The 20,070-nt window shown below is 47.5% G+C and overlaps 2 protein-coding genes across 6 annotated transcripts in view; one reads left to right on the top strand and one right to left on the bottom strand.

Moving 5' to 3' along the window:
- CACNA2D4 (calcium voltage-gated channel auxiliary subunit alpha2delta 4) overlaps positions 1 to 20,070 on the top strand; it is a gene marked incomplete at both ends in the record, with an annotated part of 126,706 nt that overhangs the window by 60,504 nt on the left and 46,132 nt on the right. The gene's annotated exons all lie outside the window — the stretch shown is intronic.
- LRTM2 (leucine rich repeats and transmembrane domains 2) overlaps positions 11,514 to 20,070 on the bottom strand; it is a 27,508-nt gene continuing 18,951 nt past the window's right edge. For all 5 annotated transcript variants that reach the window (XM_017726243.1, XM_017726241.1, XM_017726242.1 and 2 more), the window contains 2 exons: positions 17,321 to 17,911; positions 11,514 to 15,834 (listed from right to left, as the gene is read on the bottom strand). In XM_017726243.1, coding sequence (XP_017581732.1) covers positions 15,380 to 15,834; positions 17,321 to 17,911 — 1,046 coding nt within the window. In that variant the 3' untranslated portion in view covers positions 11,514 to 15,379. The remainder of the gene's footprint in view (positions 15,835 to 17,320; positions 17,912 to 20,070) is intronic.

Genomic DNA, 20,070 nt, shown 5'->3' with positions numbered 1-20,070 from the left:
TCAGCAGGAGTGCAAGGGTTTGCTGAGATATGTCCCATGTGCTGGCTTGGGTGTCAGTTCACACCATGCTTGGGGGGGTTCAGGGAGCAAAAAGGTACTGTATTACCATTTGCTCTGTTTCCAGTAGTGAAAGGTTCATCATCTGAATCTTTCATACCAGCAGTCATTTAAAAAAAGGGCAATAACTAGTGGTCACACTGCCAATTGAAATACTGGTTTGTTTCTTGAGGATGTCAGCTTTGAGAGTAAGGATATAGATCTCACTTCATCTCTCCTCACAGTAATATCATCCTCCTGAGTGGCTAGATCCTGATTCTAGGGAACTTCATTCCACAGCAGAGGCTGCAGCAGAAATTACACTGGGCAGTGCTGCAACACCATCCTGGGTATGGGAGAGAGGTGAAGGAAGGGGAGGGAGTGTGGAGGCACAGAAGAGGCAATCAGAGCAGAATGGGATGCAGATTGGTGTTATTGTTATTCTGATGGCATCAGCTCTCAGTGGGATGATACCATGGTAATTTAGAGTTATGATACTACCAGAAGTTTGGTACCCAGCATTGGTTCCCAGAAAGCCAAATATCTGTGTAGACTTGTAGTTTCTGAACAAATGCAGCCACAGTTCTGTAAAAGGGGAACAACAGAGACTTTTTAAGTGCCCCTCTAAAAGAACAAGTGGTATGAACTGGCCTGTCATTCTGTCACTGATCATTACAAACACTGTCACTTGTCTGACTTGGTGCTTGAGGGGATTTGTAAGCACTTTGAAATGTTCACTATGCATGCAGTGAAAAATTAAGCTGCAGGATTTACAGCCGTGCTCATGGGGAGGGAGCACCCCCAGTGCCCCTCTTGGGGAGAATGTCAGTGACAGGGAGTGTTGGGCCCCTTTTCTTCTGGCAGATGAATGGCAGTGCCCAGCCAGGGCAGAGTAAGGCAAACTGGTGAAATCAAATGTCCAGGAAGATGACAAAGGCCTGGCTGCTGTCAGGGAGTGAGGGAGCAGTCAGATGGTATTAGAGAGTTACAGTCTGGAGGGCTGAGAGAAGGGATGGAGGGGGAAGCCCAAGGGCCTCCTTCCTCCCGGTTCAGTCTGTCTTAGCTCAGTGGGAAATCCCATAATGGGTTTGAGGGGAAGTCCAAGCTGCACCTCTTGCCATTAGAGATGCTCCTCCATGCTCCAGGTGGAGAGGTGGCCAAATTCAGGAGGGAAAAGCATTGTCCTTTGCCCTGCCCTCGCCTCCCCCCTTTCATCCATCCCTCTCCTTTCCCCATGGGCCTGGAAGGGGTGCACAAGGGGTTCAGTGTGCACACAGATTTCTTGGAGGACATGGTGGAGCCAAGGCAGGGTCCACTTGTATGAGCTGAGTTGGTGTGGTCTCTTTGGTGGGAAGCCACACAGGCAGCCCTGGTTTGACGATACCCATTTCTTGGAATGAATATTATCTACCTGCTTTATTGTGCTTTGGCACTTCAAAGCACTGTGCAAACATTAAGTAATGCCTGGATGATTAATTATAGTTAATTAGAAGGCAGCTATTCTCCTGGGATGTCAGTCCAGTACCTTTCACGCACACTAACTTCGTTGGAAATGAGAAATAAGGAATGTTGATGGCATTCTCCCCAAGCCATGTCCTGCCCCAGATAGCACTGTCATCTGCTCCCTCCCGTGAGTCAGTAGCCTGGGGCTTTCTGATCCCCAGGCTGCAAGGCAGAAATCACATGGAGTTGCTGACAGAAGCTTTAGTGATTTAAAGCCCCAGTGAAACCGCTGGAATCTGTGCAGGAGTTCAGCTGTCACTTTGGGCTGTGGATGACGTCTCTTTCATTGCCTGACCTTCTTGCTGTTCAACTTCCGTGGCTGTCAGCTGGCTGCCAGTCCCCACAGGGACAGGTAGGGTGAGGTTCCCTGCCATGGTTGTCATGTGTCAGGGGTGGGAAACAGACAATGGGGCATGCACATGGTGCCCAATAAAAATAATCCAAATGGGAGGTGTGGGTTTATTTTATACAACACTTCTCTCCTCTGTTTGTATTGGAAGTTGCTGTTCTTACCAGCAGTTATTGGACCACAGTGAAATCGTTATCCCATGACACCAGCAATTCATGCAGATGGATTTGGGGAGAGCCCTAGGCAAACTCAAACCAGGGGCAGAGAAGAGAAATGTTGTCTCTGTTTTGAAGACAGAGTTTTGGGGCACTGAGCTATCAAGACCAGTATTTTTACACGAGCTCTGTACTCACAGCAGGAGCAGATTTTAAAAATGTATTTTGATTTTTTTTTTTCAAAAGAATTTGAAATCAATCAGTCTGAAAAGCAGGTAATGAGGAGTAATTTTGCCATTTTACCTCTGGTTAGAATCCAGCCTCTATCAGTCTGATGGAAGCTCTTCATTTGAAAAGCAATTCCTGGCCAGCTTGATGTCTCTCCTCTTCCTTGGTCTCCAATTTTGGCTACCTGCTGTCTGCTACCAGCAAGCAGGAACAGGAGGTGCAGGTGGCTTTTTCAGCAGGACTGTTGCTGTGGCATTTTTCAAGCTAATCTGCACACAATTCTGTATTCCTACAGTTTTGTTGCTTGGATGGATAAAACATTTCAACCTTCTCTCTGGAAAGTGCCAGTAGCATCAGCAGAAGCTGTTAAAATGCACGGAAATAAGCTCTAATAGCATAAGCCCCTTTTCCACGGAAATAGCTGCATATAAACTGGAGAATTAAAATTATTTCACTAGGCTGGTTCGGAAAGCAGCATTAAGATACCCATACAAAATATGAGGGTAGCTGATCTCTTGAATGTGTGCTGCAGTATTCACAAGGAATGCTGTTCCTCTTTTCATGCCGAAGGTTGTGCCAAAGTTGTCTCAGTGCAGAGACTTCCGTGAGCTCCTGAGGCAACACCAGGTGCCTTTATGGAAATCCTGGTCCCCCCGGTGTGCAGTGGTAGGATGGATAAAAAGAAGGAAGACAACTCATTTTCAGCCCATCACCTGCTATGTCTGGTCTCTTCCTGGTGCCAGCCCCTCCTGGCAATCCCGCTAGCCCGAGCAGTTTCTCACGTATCCATTTGATCCAGCAAAATCAGAGACATCTGAACAGGCTGTGCCCTGGAACTGAGTCACAGAAAGTGTTAGGGGCACTCGTAAGACAGAAATGCTGCTGGTTTTAGTGCTGAGAGCAGCTGTGCTGTCTCCACCTCTCAGCACATCTGTCTGGGGGCTGTTAGCAGTGGGTACACATTTGGCTGCCCTGAGGGTTGAGCCAGTATCCCCATGGCATGGGGCCATTGGTGTGCCAAAAGCAGTGTCTCTTGCACCCTTCATCCACCCGTCTGCCTGCCTGCCTCCCATTGCATTCTACTTACACACTGAGCCCTGGGGGACACCTGCAAGCACACAGGCTGCTTTTTGGGGTGTTTCTGGGGCCCACACAAGCTGTTCTATGAGCCAGACAAAAGGGAGGTGGTTGCATCATTTTGCACTGGCTCTGGTCTTACAAACTTTGCCTTTCGTCAAGGTTTGGCATCAGTGCTGGGGCCACATGGTTCCCTTTTCAGAGCTGATTATCCTCCAGCTGGGTCAGTGAACAGGCAGAGAGAGCAACATCTGCCTGCAGAACTCCATATAGATGTGTCCATGCATAGACAGTAACTGGGGACAAGAGGGACAAATAAGTCTATTTTGACCTCAAAAGAATGCTAAAAATAGTCACGTGGGGCATCTTTCATAGCATTCTGCTCACCCTGGCTGGACCTTAGCAAATTCCTTTTCTTCCATGGTGTGTGTGCTGCCTGCTTAGGCTGTAAGATCTTCAGCACAGGGACCATGCCTCCTCCCTGTGTGTGCAGACATTGTCTATTGCCTTGGGATGCGTCCTTGTCTGGGGAAAAAATCGAAGACAATAGCCAATTTTGTAGAGTAAATATTGCTTTGTAGGCTCTGCTGAGTGCCTGACTATGTACACTGCACCACTTACCAGGGAAAAAGCATAAAGGGGTGAGCCCTGCCGTCCTCAGCCCATGCAGGCAGTGCTTCACCCAGCACAGACCCTGTGGGTAGGTTCCTGTGCCCAGGCCCTGCCCTCACCAGCCCTCTCAGGGAATTTTCTCAATGGGACCCAAACAAAAAATTGTGAGCAAAGAGTTTTCCCATTTGGGGTCTGGTGAGGCATCTCTCCAGGACATCCTCAGTCCCGGAGCCTGTTCCAGGCTGGAGCTCCAGCCCAGGACCCCATTCTTGCCTGTGCCTAGCAGAAATCTGCTCACCCAAGGTTATCCATCACCGCCGCCTCTACAGCTCCTCTGATTGCCATGGTTGTCACTCTTGAAGCAAAAGGGGCCCTTGACACTGACTCAGGGGAGACTTGCATATAGCTGGATTTTTTAGATTGGCACCCAGCGCCTTTGCCATGTTCCCTTTGCTTGCAAATTATTTGATACCATTTTAATTCTGAGCCGAATTAGAGCAGTGCACGGGTTGCCATAGCAACCATTTCCTTGTGCCTTTTGGTCTGACTCATTGCAGACAATTACTCTTGCGCTCCAGGATTCACAGATGTGATAGGAGAAGAATCATGTGCTGGGCTTTCAACTTCTTTTTGCTTTTAATTTCCTTCCCAGCCTCTCTTCCATTAACTCCTGCCTACCCAGCATCAGCAGGGCCCTGTATCCCTGCACAGAGGTGCTCGTGGGAGTGCGTAGGATGTGTAGATAAGCGATGTGTGAGGGGATTTGTGCATATGTGTGTGCATCTGCATACATAAACAGCTCCTGTGCGGTGTGCTGTGACATCCTGGGATCCCTGTCTGCACATCTCGCTGGGGACGTGCACAGACACTCAGAACCACTGAGCAATTTGCACCTATTCCTGTCTGTGGTGTTTTCCAGGTAGGTCCAGGATTGATCCCTGTGGCCATGCAGTTTTACCCAGTGTGCAGGGGCTGTCAATAAGCACTGGGTATTCAGGGGGACTGACAAAGTGCAAGGGTCACGAATGGTGCAGGACCTTCCACTTGAAGCTGTGTGAAGATCCTCAGGCTGCCAGGCAAGCGGCACTGACACCCCTGACACCACCCAAATCTCTGTGTGAATGCAAGGCCAGTTCATTACCCTGCTCACACCTATCCCCACAGTGCCCCATGTCTTTTATCCAAAATGCATGGAGTAAAGTGCTTTGTCTGTAGTCTTAGCCCAGGTATAGCTGATGTCCTGAGCTGTATCAGCACCTACAGCTCAGCAGAGGAGCAAAGCCACATGAGAAGATGCTGAAAAGGATCACATGAACTGTCTGTAGATGTAAGGATGAAGGAGCTAAATGTCACAGCAGAGGAGGTTATAGGAAATGTCTTGTATGATGGTGTAGCTTAAATTCAGCCAAGGCAGAAGCAGACAAGTTTTGCAGGGTGAGAACCGCAGAAACTTAGCAGATCTGAGTACAGCTCCAGCCTCCTCCTAAGATACATTCTTTTAACCACCAAAATCAGCCCAAATTCTTTTTCTCCTGCCCGACCTATTACCTAAGGCACAAATCTCCCCATCATAAGGCTTTGTAATGGGACTCTGACTGCCATCCCTTTTGCTTCACAAGACCTTTTACTTCTCTTCCTTTCTCTCACTGGGTTACAGAAACCCCACTGATAGGATCACAGATAATTCTGGTTAGATGGCCCCTCTACACTGCTGCCCTGAGTGTGTGGAGGGTGTTCTGCTGCTGGCTCCTGGCACTGCTTTCACAGGCAGCTGTGCAAAGTCTGGAGTGTGGGGAGGGAGCAGTTGAGCTTTTGGGGACAGTGTAGAGCCCCCATTTCTGTGAGGATCCTGATTCTCTTGCCCTCCATCTGTCTGCCATGACAAGCAACTGCTTAAGCTGGCTCTGCAGAGAGAGGCTATGTGGAATGGAAAAAAGACAGCAAAGAAGGCTGCCTAGCCCTGCCCTGCCCTGCCCTCCCTTAGAGGTCAGAATTGTAAGGATAAAGTGCGGATTGCTTACATATCAAGCTGAGTTAGACCTTGCAAAGGAGGTTAAAACAAACAGCATAATATTCTTCAGCTATTTGGAATGAAAAAAAAAGAAAGAAGAAGAAGAATTAGGGCCACTTGTGGTCAATAAGAGTGAAGTTGGGATTAAGGAGTCTATAGTCTGAGCCAAAACCAAAGAAGACTCTCTGCCCAAGTTATTGATAAGGACAGAAATATCAGCCTTGGGGAAAGAAACAAGCTGACTACTGTGATTAAGCAGCTCAAGCTGATTAGTGCACTCCCAGTGCTGGGCCTGGGTGCTCTCTGGCCCTGGGAGAGCTGGCACATGGAAACACACACTTACAGCAAAGGGCTTTTTTCAGCTCTGCACACAGTGGTGACTCCGTGCAGTCTGGAAAAGTGAAAATTCAGCAGTTAGGACTAAAGAAGGATGAGAAATAAGTTTGTCAGTCTCAGACTTTTAAGTGTGACCTCTGCAATGTTTGTAGAACTTTAGAGGAGATCTTCAAGGAAAGTATAATTACCACCAAGCAATTAGGGGAAAAGAAAGTCAGGCTATATGAGTTTATCAGGGCTGGATAACATCAGGCCAAGCCAACAGCTTTCAGATGATTGTTTTCCTGGAAAACAAAAGAAATTTCAAAGGTCTCATCTCTGTATTTCAGTAAAGCATTGATACATGCCACATAAGAAACAATTAGTTAGACTGGAGAAGATCAAGGGAGGCAGAGGAGTTGTAAAAGGGAGGGAGGGAGAAGGCAATCTGGGAAGAGAGCAGCAGCAAGATCACCTGTTAAAGTCTAGCAAAAGGTTACTTGTTACACTCCCCGTGGTCACCCATGGGATTAGCTAATATTAACCTGAGACCCTGACTCGGATAGCTGTGGAGAGTGAGGGAGTATCCTAATAATTCAACACTAGAAGGCATTGCTACTACAGGGAAGGACCAGGATATTGTAGAGAAAGCCTTATTTGACCTTGGCAGGAGTACCAGAAACAGAATGAATTTCAGTAGTACGACAGACAAGGTCATATGCTTGACAACTAATAATAGAAATCTTCTGTAAGCTGGGAACTCTGAGAGATCTGGCAGAGAGCACAGCAAGCAGGACTAGAGGCAGTCTTTGTCTTCTGGGAACTGTTGAGCCAATTTTGCCAAGTCTCAGTGAGGATCTTCAGTGTGGATCATCAGCATAAGCTGTTTTGCTCCCTGATGCCCACATAAAATTCAGGGAACCATTGTCATCTGCCAAGATCTGTCCTGAGAACCTTGCTGAAAGGCAGATGGATGGACTTAATGGTAGACATACCCTGAGAAAGCTCAGGAAAAAAATGCTGGGATCTTCTGTATTAGGTGGTGGTGGGATGATGGTGAGTCACAGTGTGATGCAGTTATGGACAAAGCAAATGCCGTGCTAGTACTCAGGGAGGTGTTCCCAGTGGGAAAATACATTGATGCTCCTACTCAAAGCCCTGTGAGACCTCTCTCTAGTCTGTGTTACAGTTTTGGTCAAAGGAATACAGGCTGAGACAGGAGCAGACTGGACAGACAGATGATGAGAGGAAAAGGAAGTCTGACTCTGTGAGAGGAACCTGGGAGCACCCAGCTTCTTTAACCACATGCAGCCGAGGCCAGAGCAGATAGGATTGCTGCAATAAATGCATCTTGGGGGACACGGTTAAACTGAAGCACACAGTTGTATGGAGATAGTGTAGTATAGGCCGGCCAGCAAAACACTTAGGGTGCAAAACTAGAAGTGGGATTCTGTCTGTTAGAGTACTGCAGCTTTACCCAGAATCTGAGCATAAAGACAACGGCTTTAAGCTGGAGCTTGAAAAGTGTGTAAGAAAGTGGTGGTGCCTTGAATAGAAAGAGCTGAGACTCTGTTAGCCTGTCATCCCTTCACCAGGGAGCAGCTGAAGTCCCGGGTGTCACCATGTCACAGTACAAAAACCAGCAGCAAGCAAGGTGAACACTCAGGGAACTTCCCACTCACTGCAGCGTTCCCCTTGGGTACAAGGCTGGGCATTCTTACCCTGTAGTTCACACACTCCAGGATTTTAGTCATGACTGAATAAAAAGGTGTTTGTTAATGCAGGTGAGAGTCCCAGCACAGCACCTGGGAGGCAGGAAGAAGCTAAGGCTGACCTAAACCCCTCTCTCAGCCTTTGATGTTGTGGTGGTTTCTCTTGAGTGCATTGGGTTTTGCAAAGTAAAGAATAGTGAGTAGAAAAACCCCTGCTTATGGTAACAAGCCCTTGAAAAGCAGATGGGGATGTGGGGGCTGATGTGTTTTGTGGCAGCTGAGCAGTTGAGCAGACCAGAGAAGGGAGAATCTGAGAAGCAGCTGGTCAGAGGCACTCTCTGAAAAGGGGATGATCAGTCACAAGAAGATGAAAATAAGGGGAAAGAGAAGGAATAACTGGGGAATCCAAGACATTTATGTCCAGTGAAAAATATGTGAAAAATAACCATATGAGGCCATGAGTGGATGAAAAATTGGAAAATGCTGGAAGGGGATCATCCTTTTAAATAAAGGGCTAGATTTTCTCTTGCCAAGAATTGCATAAATCTGGAGGTTCATGTTTAAAATGCACTGATTTTGTACTACTGTAACGGTGGTTATGAGTAGGATCAGAACCACTTACCCATAATCTGCCTCCCTCAAAATTACTTGTTAGGGTTTTGTCCTAGCATTTCCATTTGCCTCCATCTTTAAAGCAGGAACAATATTCACACAGCCTAGTGAGTGTGCTGTGAGACATTCTTTGGTGAGAAGGAGTAGAGAAAAGTGGCAAAAGTCATGTAGTGTCTACAATATAGAGCACAGACAGTAGTGAATGTGGAAAATACTTCTAAAAGGAGGAGAAAAAACTGGAAGCAGTGTGACAATAGGCTACAGTGTTGTTCAGAGGTGAGGGAATGCTTTCAGTGAAAGGCTTAATGAACTCAATCTGCCTATTGTACCTAAAAGAAGACAGAGGTTATTTGATTTAGAGTATAAAGTGCCTCCACAGAGAGAGCTGCTGGTTACTGAAGGTTCATTTTTTTAATCTAGGGGAGAGAATAACAGAACCTGTGACAGAAAAACCAAACAGATTGAAATGAGTTAGTAAACGTGAATGCTAACAATGACCATGAATAGGTATTGTCATAAGATACCGAGGGAAACAGTATTTTTCCCTTTCTTGAGTGTTTTTCTAATCAAAGGTAGATGCCTTTCTGGAAGATTCGACTTCGCTGCATGTAAATACTGTTGGTATTTCTACAGCATAGCTTCTCTAATTTCTGTTTCATAAGCTAAACAGATTGAGCTCTTTAAGCCTTTCACAGGAAGGCATTTTCTGCCACCCTCAAATAATGTTTGTGGTTCTTTTCCACACAATTTCCAAGTAGCGTGCAATACACAGAAGGTCAGACTGGATGATCTAAAGTCCCTTCTGGCCTTTATATTCTCTGAATCTCTGCCTCTGTGAATTCATTAATGTTTGCAAGCTCCCAGAGAGCTGCCAAAGGCAAGCACTATAGAAATGCAAAGCACTGTTGTTACTCTGCATATTTCCCTTTGAGCTTTACGCGGGGCTGGTTGAATATCGCGGGGTATCGTCTGTGTGTATTCCCTCAAATGAAATACCTGCATTCCTCACTCCTGCAGTTGATTTCCTGCGGCTGTGCTAACAAACAAGTTTATTCCCAAGTTAGGACTCAGCAAAAGCAAATGTGAAGGGGCAAATCTCTGCGTGGAGCCCCAAGCAGAGAGCGGCACGTTGTTGTCCTGGCCCAGAAGCTCCACGCGAGGCAGAGTTATTATTAGCATCACGCTTTGCTTTCTCCTTGGATCCAGGTGCCCTGCACATGGCCTCTGCCTGGCTGCAGCACAGCATCACTGTGGGAAAGACAGATCTGGCCCTTGTTGGGTGCTTTTCCCCCATTCCCTAAAGGGAGCAAAGCTGTGAGGATGCTGCCTTGTCCCCATGTTTCCAGGGCTGCGACAGACGTGGAGAGCACCCCAAAATGACGCAGGAGATCTTTATTTACTCACATGTCATTCTGTAACTGTATTCATTGGTGAATGCTTGTTGTATTTCCCATTATTCTTGGAGGGAAGTCTTTTTGGTCCTCAGAAATCCCGTGCTAGGACTTGCATTTATCTGGTCAGAGGATAGAAGCTGACCCTCTGACCTGTGCTTCCAATCAGTGCTAGCAAACACTCTTCAAGCCAGCATGGTGGGCTTCTGATGGATGAGATACTGAGGAGGAATCCTATTTTATGTATTTTACATGTTATATATACAGAATTACATGGTTATGTAGGGTGTTATATGTGTGCATGAGTAGGTATGTCAGCAGGACAAACACGTTTATCAATATCAAATAGTAATAAAAATAATAAATAATAAATCAAATTGCAGAAAATGGCAGCCTGCTCCCAGATGGTTCATGAACTGAAAAAGCCTAGAGTCATCAGATGAGTGTGTTGGCTTTGCTTTTTTTCTGCTCTGTGTTTCTGGTATTATATGAACTGCTGAGTAGTATCTGTGTGCACTCCTCTACCTACCTGGCAAAATTAGATTAAACTATGTGTCATAGACACCATGCTATTAAGCAATAATGGTGATTCTCCTGCAGCACATACCTTTTGAGCAGAACAGATGTCTCAGCTGTGAGCGGATTAAGAGTAGCTGGGTTCTGCTCCCGGTTTCTCTCTGAAGATCAGACTGAGCATAGCAGGGTGGCCGAGTATAACAGTGTGAGTAGGGTGGCACAAGGGTTTGCTTGTGGTGGGGTTTAACAACTTTTGCGTTTCCACATGCGTCAGGATGAGCTTATTCTTACAGCAAGGGAATGTGATGAGTTGTGTATGCTTAGCACTGAAAGTGGCAAAGTGGGGAATTTAAACTTCTTAGCTGTGTGTGATAGACCTAGCCAGGGAACAGCTGGTGGACAGACTCTTTTAGCTCTAGGGGTGACAGCTTGTGTACTTGGGGGTGCAATAGGATTAGACAGCATTTTCCATCCATTTCAAAATAACCTTGCTCAAGAGGGTCAGGAATCTGGAGATGTAGGAACCCATAGCTCCCTATTTGTTACATTATGTTCTAATTTAAAAAAAAAAAAAAAAAAAAAGCTTTTGGAATCAAATTTGACCTGAATATAACTCCATTGGCTCCTGCGTTCTTACACTAGGGATTAATTTGGCCCTTTCTACTTTTATGTAATGAGCTGATTGCCACAGTATCTTATCCTTGTTACACAATCACCCTTGGCTGGCTGTGTCCCTGGAGCATTCTGTGTGTGTGTTTCTAGATCTAGGATCTCACCTTGACTGACTGTGTGTTGAGTCCTGACTTACACTGATACTGTGTGTGTGTGTGTGTGCACGGTCACTCCAACTTCAGACTGTGTACAGACAAGGATCCATCTGTGGGAATTGAGGGGCTTTCTCCTTTGGCTGGCTGTATCCCTGTGGTATTTGCTTTTGCAGTGGGTAGGGGAAGAGTGAATGTTACCATCAGAGATCTCATTTAAACAAGAAGGAGCATAGGAAAATACATTCTTTATTATTATTCTGTAACAACAAGCCAGAAATATAATATACCTTTAAAAATTGTCTGTCTCATGCCAAAGAAACCTCCATTCAATCATTTTAGAAAATCTTGTCGCTCTCCCTCAAACGGTAACAAAAAAGAAAAAGGAATTACAAGTGCTATCTGTTCCCTGCAAGGAATGTGCCTGCCTGTCCCACAGGTGGATGTGTGGGGAAGAGGAGCGGGGGGAGCAGGAGGGGCGTTCCTGGTGGCCCTGCCAGCCCTCCATCGCCCTGGCATGCGTTGGACCTGCCGGCCCCAGAAGACCCTTTCCTGAGGGCAGGCTCCTGCATGTGGCATTGGAGCACCTGCCTCAGCAAAGGGTGCATCCAGGGGGATTTCCCCCATGCCCAGCTGTGCCTGCAGGGACAACAGGAGCTGCTGTCCCCACACAGCAGAGGAACCTGTCAGCTGGGCACACAAGGAGCACCGGGTCTCATTCTGTAGCGAGCATCCTGTAGGAGAGACTCGTTTCTGCCCGCTCGGGATGCCCAGTTCCCTACAGGGCCTGTGGGCAGCGCAGTCACACCAGGGCAGCCTGATTTCCAGGGGCACTGGGGAATGGAGAAAGAGCCTGTTTGCAAACAGTGCCATGAAGAGGGCCCTTCCCAGTGAACCCTGTTACTCTGCTCTGCGTGTGAAAGGACCGGTCCTCATCCTGCTGATTTTTTTTGGACTCCTCATAGCCTGCCTTCGTGTTTCCCAGCAACACTCAGTTCTCCCCTTTCCTGTCTTCTCCTTTCCTGGGTGGGTTTCTAAACATAGCAGTCCCTTGTCTAGGGTTGAGATAAATCCAGACTTTCTGCCGTATAAATTAAAACAAAAAAAGGAAAGGATGGGCAAGGTCATCACCAGCCCCACAACACAGGATATAGAAAATATTATTAGCAACAAAGAAAAATTGGTCAGGGCAGGAGGAAGTCACAGGGAAGGTGCAGGAAAAGGAGGATTTCACACCCTCAGCCCCTGCATTGTCCCTTACCTTCTTCCCATTCATTTCACCTCCAGTCTATTCCCTTAAAAACAGTCTCTCTCTTATCTCACACACACACACACACACACATACACACACACACACACATATATAGATCCCATTTGTTTTGTGCAACGTCACCATTATTTGATGCAAGTAAAATATAGATCTATAAATATACCGCTCTGACTTAAGTCCCATTTCAAGTATGATTGCGGAGTCCAGTATGGTAAAGGGAGAAGTTCCCCTGAGAGGGAGGTTGGGGAGAGGTTTGGATCCAGCAGGCAGAGTCTAGTCCTGGCTTGCTGGGAATGTGGAGCAGCAGTAACACGCATACGGAGTCTGCAGTGCACCAGTTCTGCCCTTCAGAGCGGGCTACACTTGGAGCAGATGGGATGGTTGGAGTGGCTGTACAGTGCATGGGGGAAGAGTCCTTCCTCCTCATGTCTCACCAGCCGCCCTCCTTCTCTTCCTCTTCCCCACAAACAGTGTGCTGGAAGCGGGGGGAAAGTGTGTGCGCACACTGGTGGGTGGACTGACTGCTTCTCCCAGTTCTTCCTCTGTGGCAGCCTGGTCTTCTGCTTCCCTGAAGAACATCCTCCCCTGTCCCATGCATCCCTGTGTTGAAGGGAAGTCATGCTAAAACAGTCCAGAGCGTCCTGTCTCCTTTACTCTGGTGACCCTGGGTAGACCAGGAGGGATTTTGCCACTCCAGGTTTGATTAATGATGTCGTGTGCCCATGAGACGGTACAAACACCTGCCTGGGACCAGAAGGAGTGAGGAGCCAGCGTGCATTGCTTCCACAGGGGTCCAGTCACAGCGAGCAGGCGGGCTGTGAGATGTCAGACGGCACTGGGATTCAGATGGAGCAGGTGGAAGAGGTGATGTGCCCTGGCAGGGTCCACCCGCAGAGCATGCAGGGCTCTGAACACAGGTTGCTAGCGAAACACCCTGCAAAGCTGGGCTGGCTGCCAGCTTGTTTCCTGATGGCAGGGATCACACCATCCACAGGCACTGTGGATGCACGACCTCCGGTGTCATCTTCTGCGCCCAGGAATACCCACTGTGACGGGTTAGAGCAGGTTACCATGGCAATGTGCGCTCTCCCCTGGAGACAGCATTTTATCCCACTTCCAGTGATACAAAATGAGTCCTTATGTTGAGTTCCTTTCTTTTTTTTTTTCCCCTCTCACTTTTTTTTTTCCCTGTCAGGTCAGAATGAGCTAAGACTAATAGGAGGCACTGCAGTCTGAGGGCTTTAAAATCTGGTTGGGGGAGGTCACCCTACATGACAGTGGCAGTGTGCACGGCTCTGTGTGTGGGCACACTCGGGTGCAGCTGTGGGTGGCACTGAACACCCCAGTGATGGTGAAGGGAGTGCCTGTGGGCTCTGCTGCCTTCCGTGCCAGACCCTTCCTGGGCTCTCCCACAAGTGCCACGCTGTGTTCCAGGTTCCAGCCTTCACCTCAACACCCTCCAGAATTCTGGCACTCTTTTTTGGTCACCCCGGCTGCATCACCTTGTTCCACACACTGTGCTGGCCCCTGTGCCAGCCATGGCAGCTCCTGGGTTGTGCGACTTCTTCCCCTGACACCTTCCCCTCGGCTCACACTACTCAGCACGGCTTACACGATTGGTAAGCCACCTCCTCCTCTAGTCTTTCCTGATGACCCACTTCTGATCTGCCAGTCAAACATTTCTAAATGGAGGCTTCATATCCTTACCCTCTCCATTTATCAGAGGAGACATAAAATAGATAAGAACACACTTCCTTTTTTTTTTCATGCTGTGTACTTATTTCCACAGACTGGTGCTGTAATCTCAATAAATTTGCCTCTCCCCACCCTCTCCTGCCAGTTTCCACTGGCTCTGCACTATGGCTGAGATGTTTTTGTTACTCCTCAGTGGTGTGTATGTTTTTTGTCTGAAGCAGAAGGCGATATGCACTGCTATGATCAGGGTAAGGTAAAGTGGCTGAGTGTATCCATGGCTGCATGCAGAGGGCAGGTCAGCATGGGCATGTGTGATAGCTCTGCATGGGCAGGTGGGGTGCCTGGATGCCTGGAACCGGGACTGGCCGTGTGTGCGTGTTGGGATCAGAATGACTCAGTGTGTGTGTGTACAGGAGGATGACTCTGGGCCTGTGCACCTACAGCAGGTGACGTGCGTGTCAGCTCAAAGGTTTGGACTTGGCCAGGAGCAAAGAGAGGGACACTGTGCTCCCTGGCAGTGTGTTGGAGTGATACAGGTACCTTTCCTCCTCTAAAAGTGAGAAGGGAAATCTCCCACTGACTGTTGCCCTGCCCTAGGGACCTTGCCTCCCTTCTGATGTAATCTTGCCAGCACTGGTTTGTAGGGTAGGCAGCAGCTTAGTGTCACACAACAGCAGTGACCTGACAGTGAGGCACGGACACTTCTGGTGCCCTGCTCCCCACATAAGGTTTCACACAGCTGCTCTCTGTTTGCAGAGAACTCTTGACAGGGTACAGGACGACTCAGGACCGAAGCTGAGAGGATGACACAGGTTCCCAGAAGGTGCCAGCTGCCTTTGCAGCAGGCATGTGAGGGAAGCTCTGTGCAAGGGCATGAGGCACAGCAAGCACTCGAGGTCTGACTCTACTTTATTTGTCTGGGAGGGCCCAAGGGTGAAAGGGCACAAAATGGGCCTGGGGCAGAGGAAAAGAAATTGAGCCAGGTGCCCTGACCCCCCAGAAGCATGTTGTACTACTTGGGTGAGTGGAGCAATAGCACAGTCTGTCTGGGAAGATGTATTTTGGGAGGACCCCATGCTTGACTGCTCTCAGGTACCTTTTTTCATCGCTGTCCCTTCCTTCCTAGAACAGTTTCACGCCACAGAAGAGATTTGTTTTTGTTCTTCATGTTCACCCTCTGTGTCACCCATGAGTGGCTGCCTCTTCTTCAGCTCCCGGTGGTACTTGGCCATGAGGGAGGCATAGATGCAACCATAGGCAGCTGCCACCACCATCATGATGCAAACGATGCCACAAACCACCCCTGCAATGATCACAGTTCCAATAGCCCGGCGCACGCTCACAGGCCTGTACCGCTGTTTCTGAGGGCATCCCACACTGGGCTCCACTTCTGTTTCTGGGCCTGATTTAGATTTGGAAGGAGTTGGGCTTCCTTTAGTGCAAGGTGGGCCAGTATTGTCCAGCACTGTAGAGCTGTTCTCGTCATCCAGCTGGGAGCAGTAGTTAAACATCTCCATGGGCACCATCCGCATGTCCTTTCCTTTCAGCTCCTTGGGCAAGGTGCAGGCCAGCTGGTCGATTTTCCCACCTGTTCCAATAGAGATAACAGGGGTGAATCACAGCTTCATCCCCATACAAAGGCAGCAGGGTGAGATCCTCAGGCAGGGTGAGTTCACGGGCCTCCATTCACACCTGCTAAAGTATTTTCCCTGCAGAAGCTTCAACCATGTCAGCTGGCCAGTGTGCCTCTGCCTAGGTTGGGTTTGACACTAGAGCTCCTGGCACATGCTATCTGCATAGGCATCTTTCAGGCCAAGATATGAAAGCCCTCTGAAACCATTTAAGTCAGCCTCATACTGTTTAGTGAGTTATGTAAGTGTCAGTAGAACCACTTTTAAAAAGAAGAAATTAAAGCAAAAAGATAGGACCAGGCTGTATCTTCTCAAAAAAACAACAGATACACATCTCATCTTCTGACAACTAATCCATCTCTGTGAAAATAATGACAGATGTTGAAACAAATGCTTGAATGAGTTTGGGCAATTTCTTTGGAAGGGGAGAAAAAGAGCAAAGTTATGTCTGTGTGCTTTGCACTGACTGTGATATGGCAGTTAAGAAAAAAAATTTTTAAAAAGTGAAAAGTGGTACTCATATGCTTGTTTGATTCTGCTCACACAAATGCATATTTCAGACTGCAGTGTAGCCATAGGCAGAGATAATCTCCTTGCAGCATGGCTGTGAGCAGCAGGGATGTGACAGCTGACTGTTGCTATCCGCGTGATTTGAGACCCTTTCCTACTCATTGGTTCCAGAAACAGAAGGTCAAGCCCTCAATCGTCATTCCTGTAAAATGTGCCATCTTTCTTTGAGTTGCAGCTCCTGAAAGCATGTCATCCCATCAGCATTCCTGATAAGTGACATGTACCTTTCTAGTCTTCTGTGTTTCAAGGAAAATCTGGAAATACAAACTTGTCAAAGACTGCTGAGTTTGAAATGATGATTTTATAGCCAGCCTGACTTGGGGCCTGGCTTGCTAATTTGAGCTGTAGGTTGGGTTCTCCAATATTAGTTGCAGTGTTTTTCCTAAGTGTCACTGTTCCCTAGGGTTCTTTTATTGGCAGCAAACCTGATGCTTTACAGCCAAATCTGACTTCTAATTCTCTCAGCTTAAGAAAGAGAATGGGATGGTTATTTCCGAGTGTGAAAAGCATTTCTTCTCTTTAGGCAGAAAGAGTGAGGTGAATTCATAATCCTAAAATTTTAATGTTACTTGAGGAAAGTTCTTTCTTCTCTCAAGATTAAATAAAACAGGTAACAGTTCAGATTAGAAACAAAACAAGGAAATAGGAGATCTAGGGCTGCTGAGGACTTCATAGACTGGCAGTGTTGCTATATGAAGGTGCAGTGGCACTAAATTGTAGCAGGGTCCTCATGCTCTTTGGCTGAGACCTGTCACTCAGGTCAGCCTGACCTGCCAGTTGTATCTGCTCCTGTTTCTCCCCTGCCTGCCTTTGTTTGCCTTTCCATGGCACAGCAGCACTCCTCCACCTGCCTCCCGCAGCGCGAGCACCTACCTCGGTAGGAGAACCACTCCATCCAGTGCTTGAAGTCTCGGAGGTTGCAGTCGCATTCCCAGGGGTTATCCCCAACCTGGAGCTGCTGCAGGCTGGTTAGAGGCTCGAAGGTCACCCTGTCTAGGCTCTGCAGGCGATTGGACCTGAGAGAGAGGGAGCGGAGAGCAGGCAGGTCGTCAAAGATGCCCGAAGGAATCTGGGCCAGGCCGTTGATGGAGAGGTCCAGCTGGCGCAGCAGGGCCGTGTGTTGTAGCAGGTCCTTGTCCAAGGCCCGGATGCTGTTGTTCCTCAGCTGGAGCTCTGTGAGGTTCCCCAGGTCACTGAAGATGTTCTGAGGGAGCTGGTCCAAGAAGTTGTTGGATAGATCCAGCCTCTGTAGAGCAGAGAGGTTGGAAAACACTGCTCCTGGCAGGATGCTGAGTTTGTTGTTGAGAAAGAGGAAGGTCCTGGTGTTTGTGGGGATGTCTGAGGGAATGGAAGAGAGGCCCAAGCCACTACAGTCCACTTCCAGGTTGCCACTGTTACACTTGCAGGAGGAAGGACAAGCAAAGAAGGACTCAGCAGCACATAGTGAGAGCCAGCAGCCAAGCATTGGTAGGTGAAAAGCAGGGAAGAAAGAGGGCACATGGATTAGACGAGTGCTTTCCCATCCTCACCCACCACCGACTACAGCACAGCCCTCACAGCAGGGCTCTTCACTGCAGTGCCCTGCAGTGTAATGACTTTCCTCACAGCTACATCCCTTTACTGCTGGCCTGCATCCTGACAGCATGACTTTCCTCTTAGCCTTTTTTTTTAATGAACAAGCAAGTAAATATCCTTCCAGTTTCACAATGGAGTCAGAACAGTGCATCCCAGAGGGCTCTGCCGAGAGACACTGGAGCACTGGTACCTGTCAGAGGAGAATGGAGCAGAGAGTGGTGGGAGGTGTCACCTCTGATAAAGGACAACTCTTTCTAAACAGTCAGGGTAGAGAGACGAGGGACCAGGTATATTTAAGAAGTTCCAATTTTTCAGGAATAGATATGTTATTAAAAAGCTTTTAAGAAAAATGAAAATAAAGCAACCTACATTTCAGATGTGCTCCTGTAGTTTGAATCTTAATATTTGTGATAGATAAGACTCAGATCTAAGACTCTAAATCACGGTATCATTTGCTTAGCATATTCACAGTGTGTCGTATGGGCCTTGTGTCCACTTTTTAATGAATTACATTACATTACAAAGGGATGACCAAGAAAACCGTTAAAAAGTAACAAGGAGTCCCTAAATCACTGGACACCTGGTTCTTGCCATTGCTCTCAAAACAGTTCCTGAATCCCACAGCAATAGCCCCAAAATAGCTCCTCTGACCAAAATTGCCCACAGCAATGGAACGAGGAAAAGAAGTGTAAGTTGGTAATTGGCAAAAGGAGTGTCAGGGAAAGGGTTAACACACACACCCCCTTTCTCCTGCACTATCTCAAAGTTAAGGTCGGACAATCCACAAATCAGCATTTCTTTAGAGCTGCTCTGGATTCCAGACATGGGGCCAGATCCTGCCAGTGGCACTGGTTACCAACCTTCCCTGGGAGCCAGTGGCTTTTCAAACTCTCATTTTTGTGACAAAGAAGCATTATCAACAAGAAAGCAAGCTTTGTGCCTCCTGTCATTAGAGGAGTGGGAGTTATGTTTAAGCAGACAATGTAAAACATTTGCATCCTTCATCTTAATGCCTTTTGTGGAATTGAGATTGCACAATGAATTCCACTATTCTTCAGTGTGGGAAGCAAATTCAGCTCCCTCGCGGTTTTTAAGGTGACAGGTTTGAGCATTTGACTAAAACTGAAGCAGGTTTGTCTGTACATCATGCCTGTCCTCTCCCTTTCTCACTTTTCTTCAGAGAAGGCAGTCACTTGGGTTGGTAGAGTCTTTTTAGAGGTGAACAGTAGCTAAAGTGGATGCATTTATTGTCTCACCATTCCCTCCTGAACTGGAAATCAGGTTCTTCTGTCCTGCTTTTCTTCAAAGAACCAACAAGCAGGTGTTTGGCTTCTTAATCCTAAAGGCATTGAGAAAGGACTGCCACAAGAGAGGGAGCCAAAGGAGACCCATGCTCTGGAGAAGGTCTGCCTGGAGCAGCTTTGCAGTCAGCTGTGCTCTTCCTCTCCTCCCTTGTGCCACTCTCTAGAGTTCAGTCTGACCCACAGCACATTTTTGTATAGCGACTTTGCTTCTGTCAGTGTTGTGCCTTCATACTCCAACCCTGTCATCCTGCATAGGGCAGGTTTTGTGTTCCCAGCAATCCTTGTGCAAATTGGCAGATTCGTGGACTGGTGGTCTAAAGAGAGCTGTCCAGTTTGAATCCTAAGCTATATGACTTTATCAAAGACCAAGGGATGAATGTTCAGAGATAATATGTCAGTCCTCTGTTATTTCATCCGTCTTTTGCAATTCTTCAATAATTTTTTACTGTCCTACAGTTGAGATCTCAGGTGTACATCAGCCCAGGCCATGCCAATAAATGTGCTCTTTTAAGGAGAATTATGGATCCTTGTGGTGAAATGCAAGACAAAGCTTTACCCTGAGCACCTCTGTGCTTTCTTGTCATGCAAAGGCTGGGGCCCACAGCAGAAAGTGCCATGAAAGTAGATCATGGCCTATGGACTACTGCAGTACAGGTACTGACTGGCTGGCTGATATTTAATTCTTTTCCGACTATGTCACACTCTTGTTGTAGGGAGAGAATTAAAAGAATGGGAGCTGGAGTG

The sequence above is a fragment of the Corvus brachyrhynchos genome, unplaced genomic scaffold (assembly GCF_000691975.1).
Source record: "Corvus brachyrhynchos isolate BGI_N302 unplaced genomic scaffold, ASM69197v1 scaffold191, whole genome shotgun sequence".
Classification (NCBI taxonomy): Eukaryota; Metazoa; Chordata; class Aves; order Passeriformes; family Corvidae; genus Corvus; species Corvus brachyrhynchos.
This window is presented reverse-complemented; position numbering and strand designations above follow the sequence as displayed.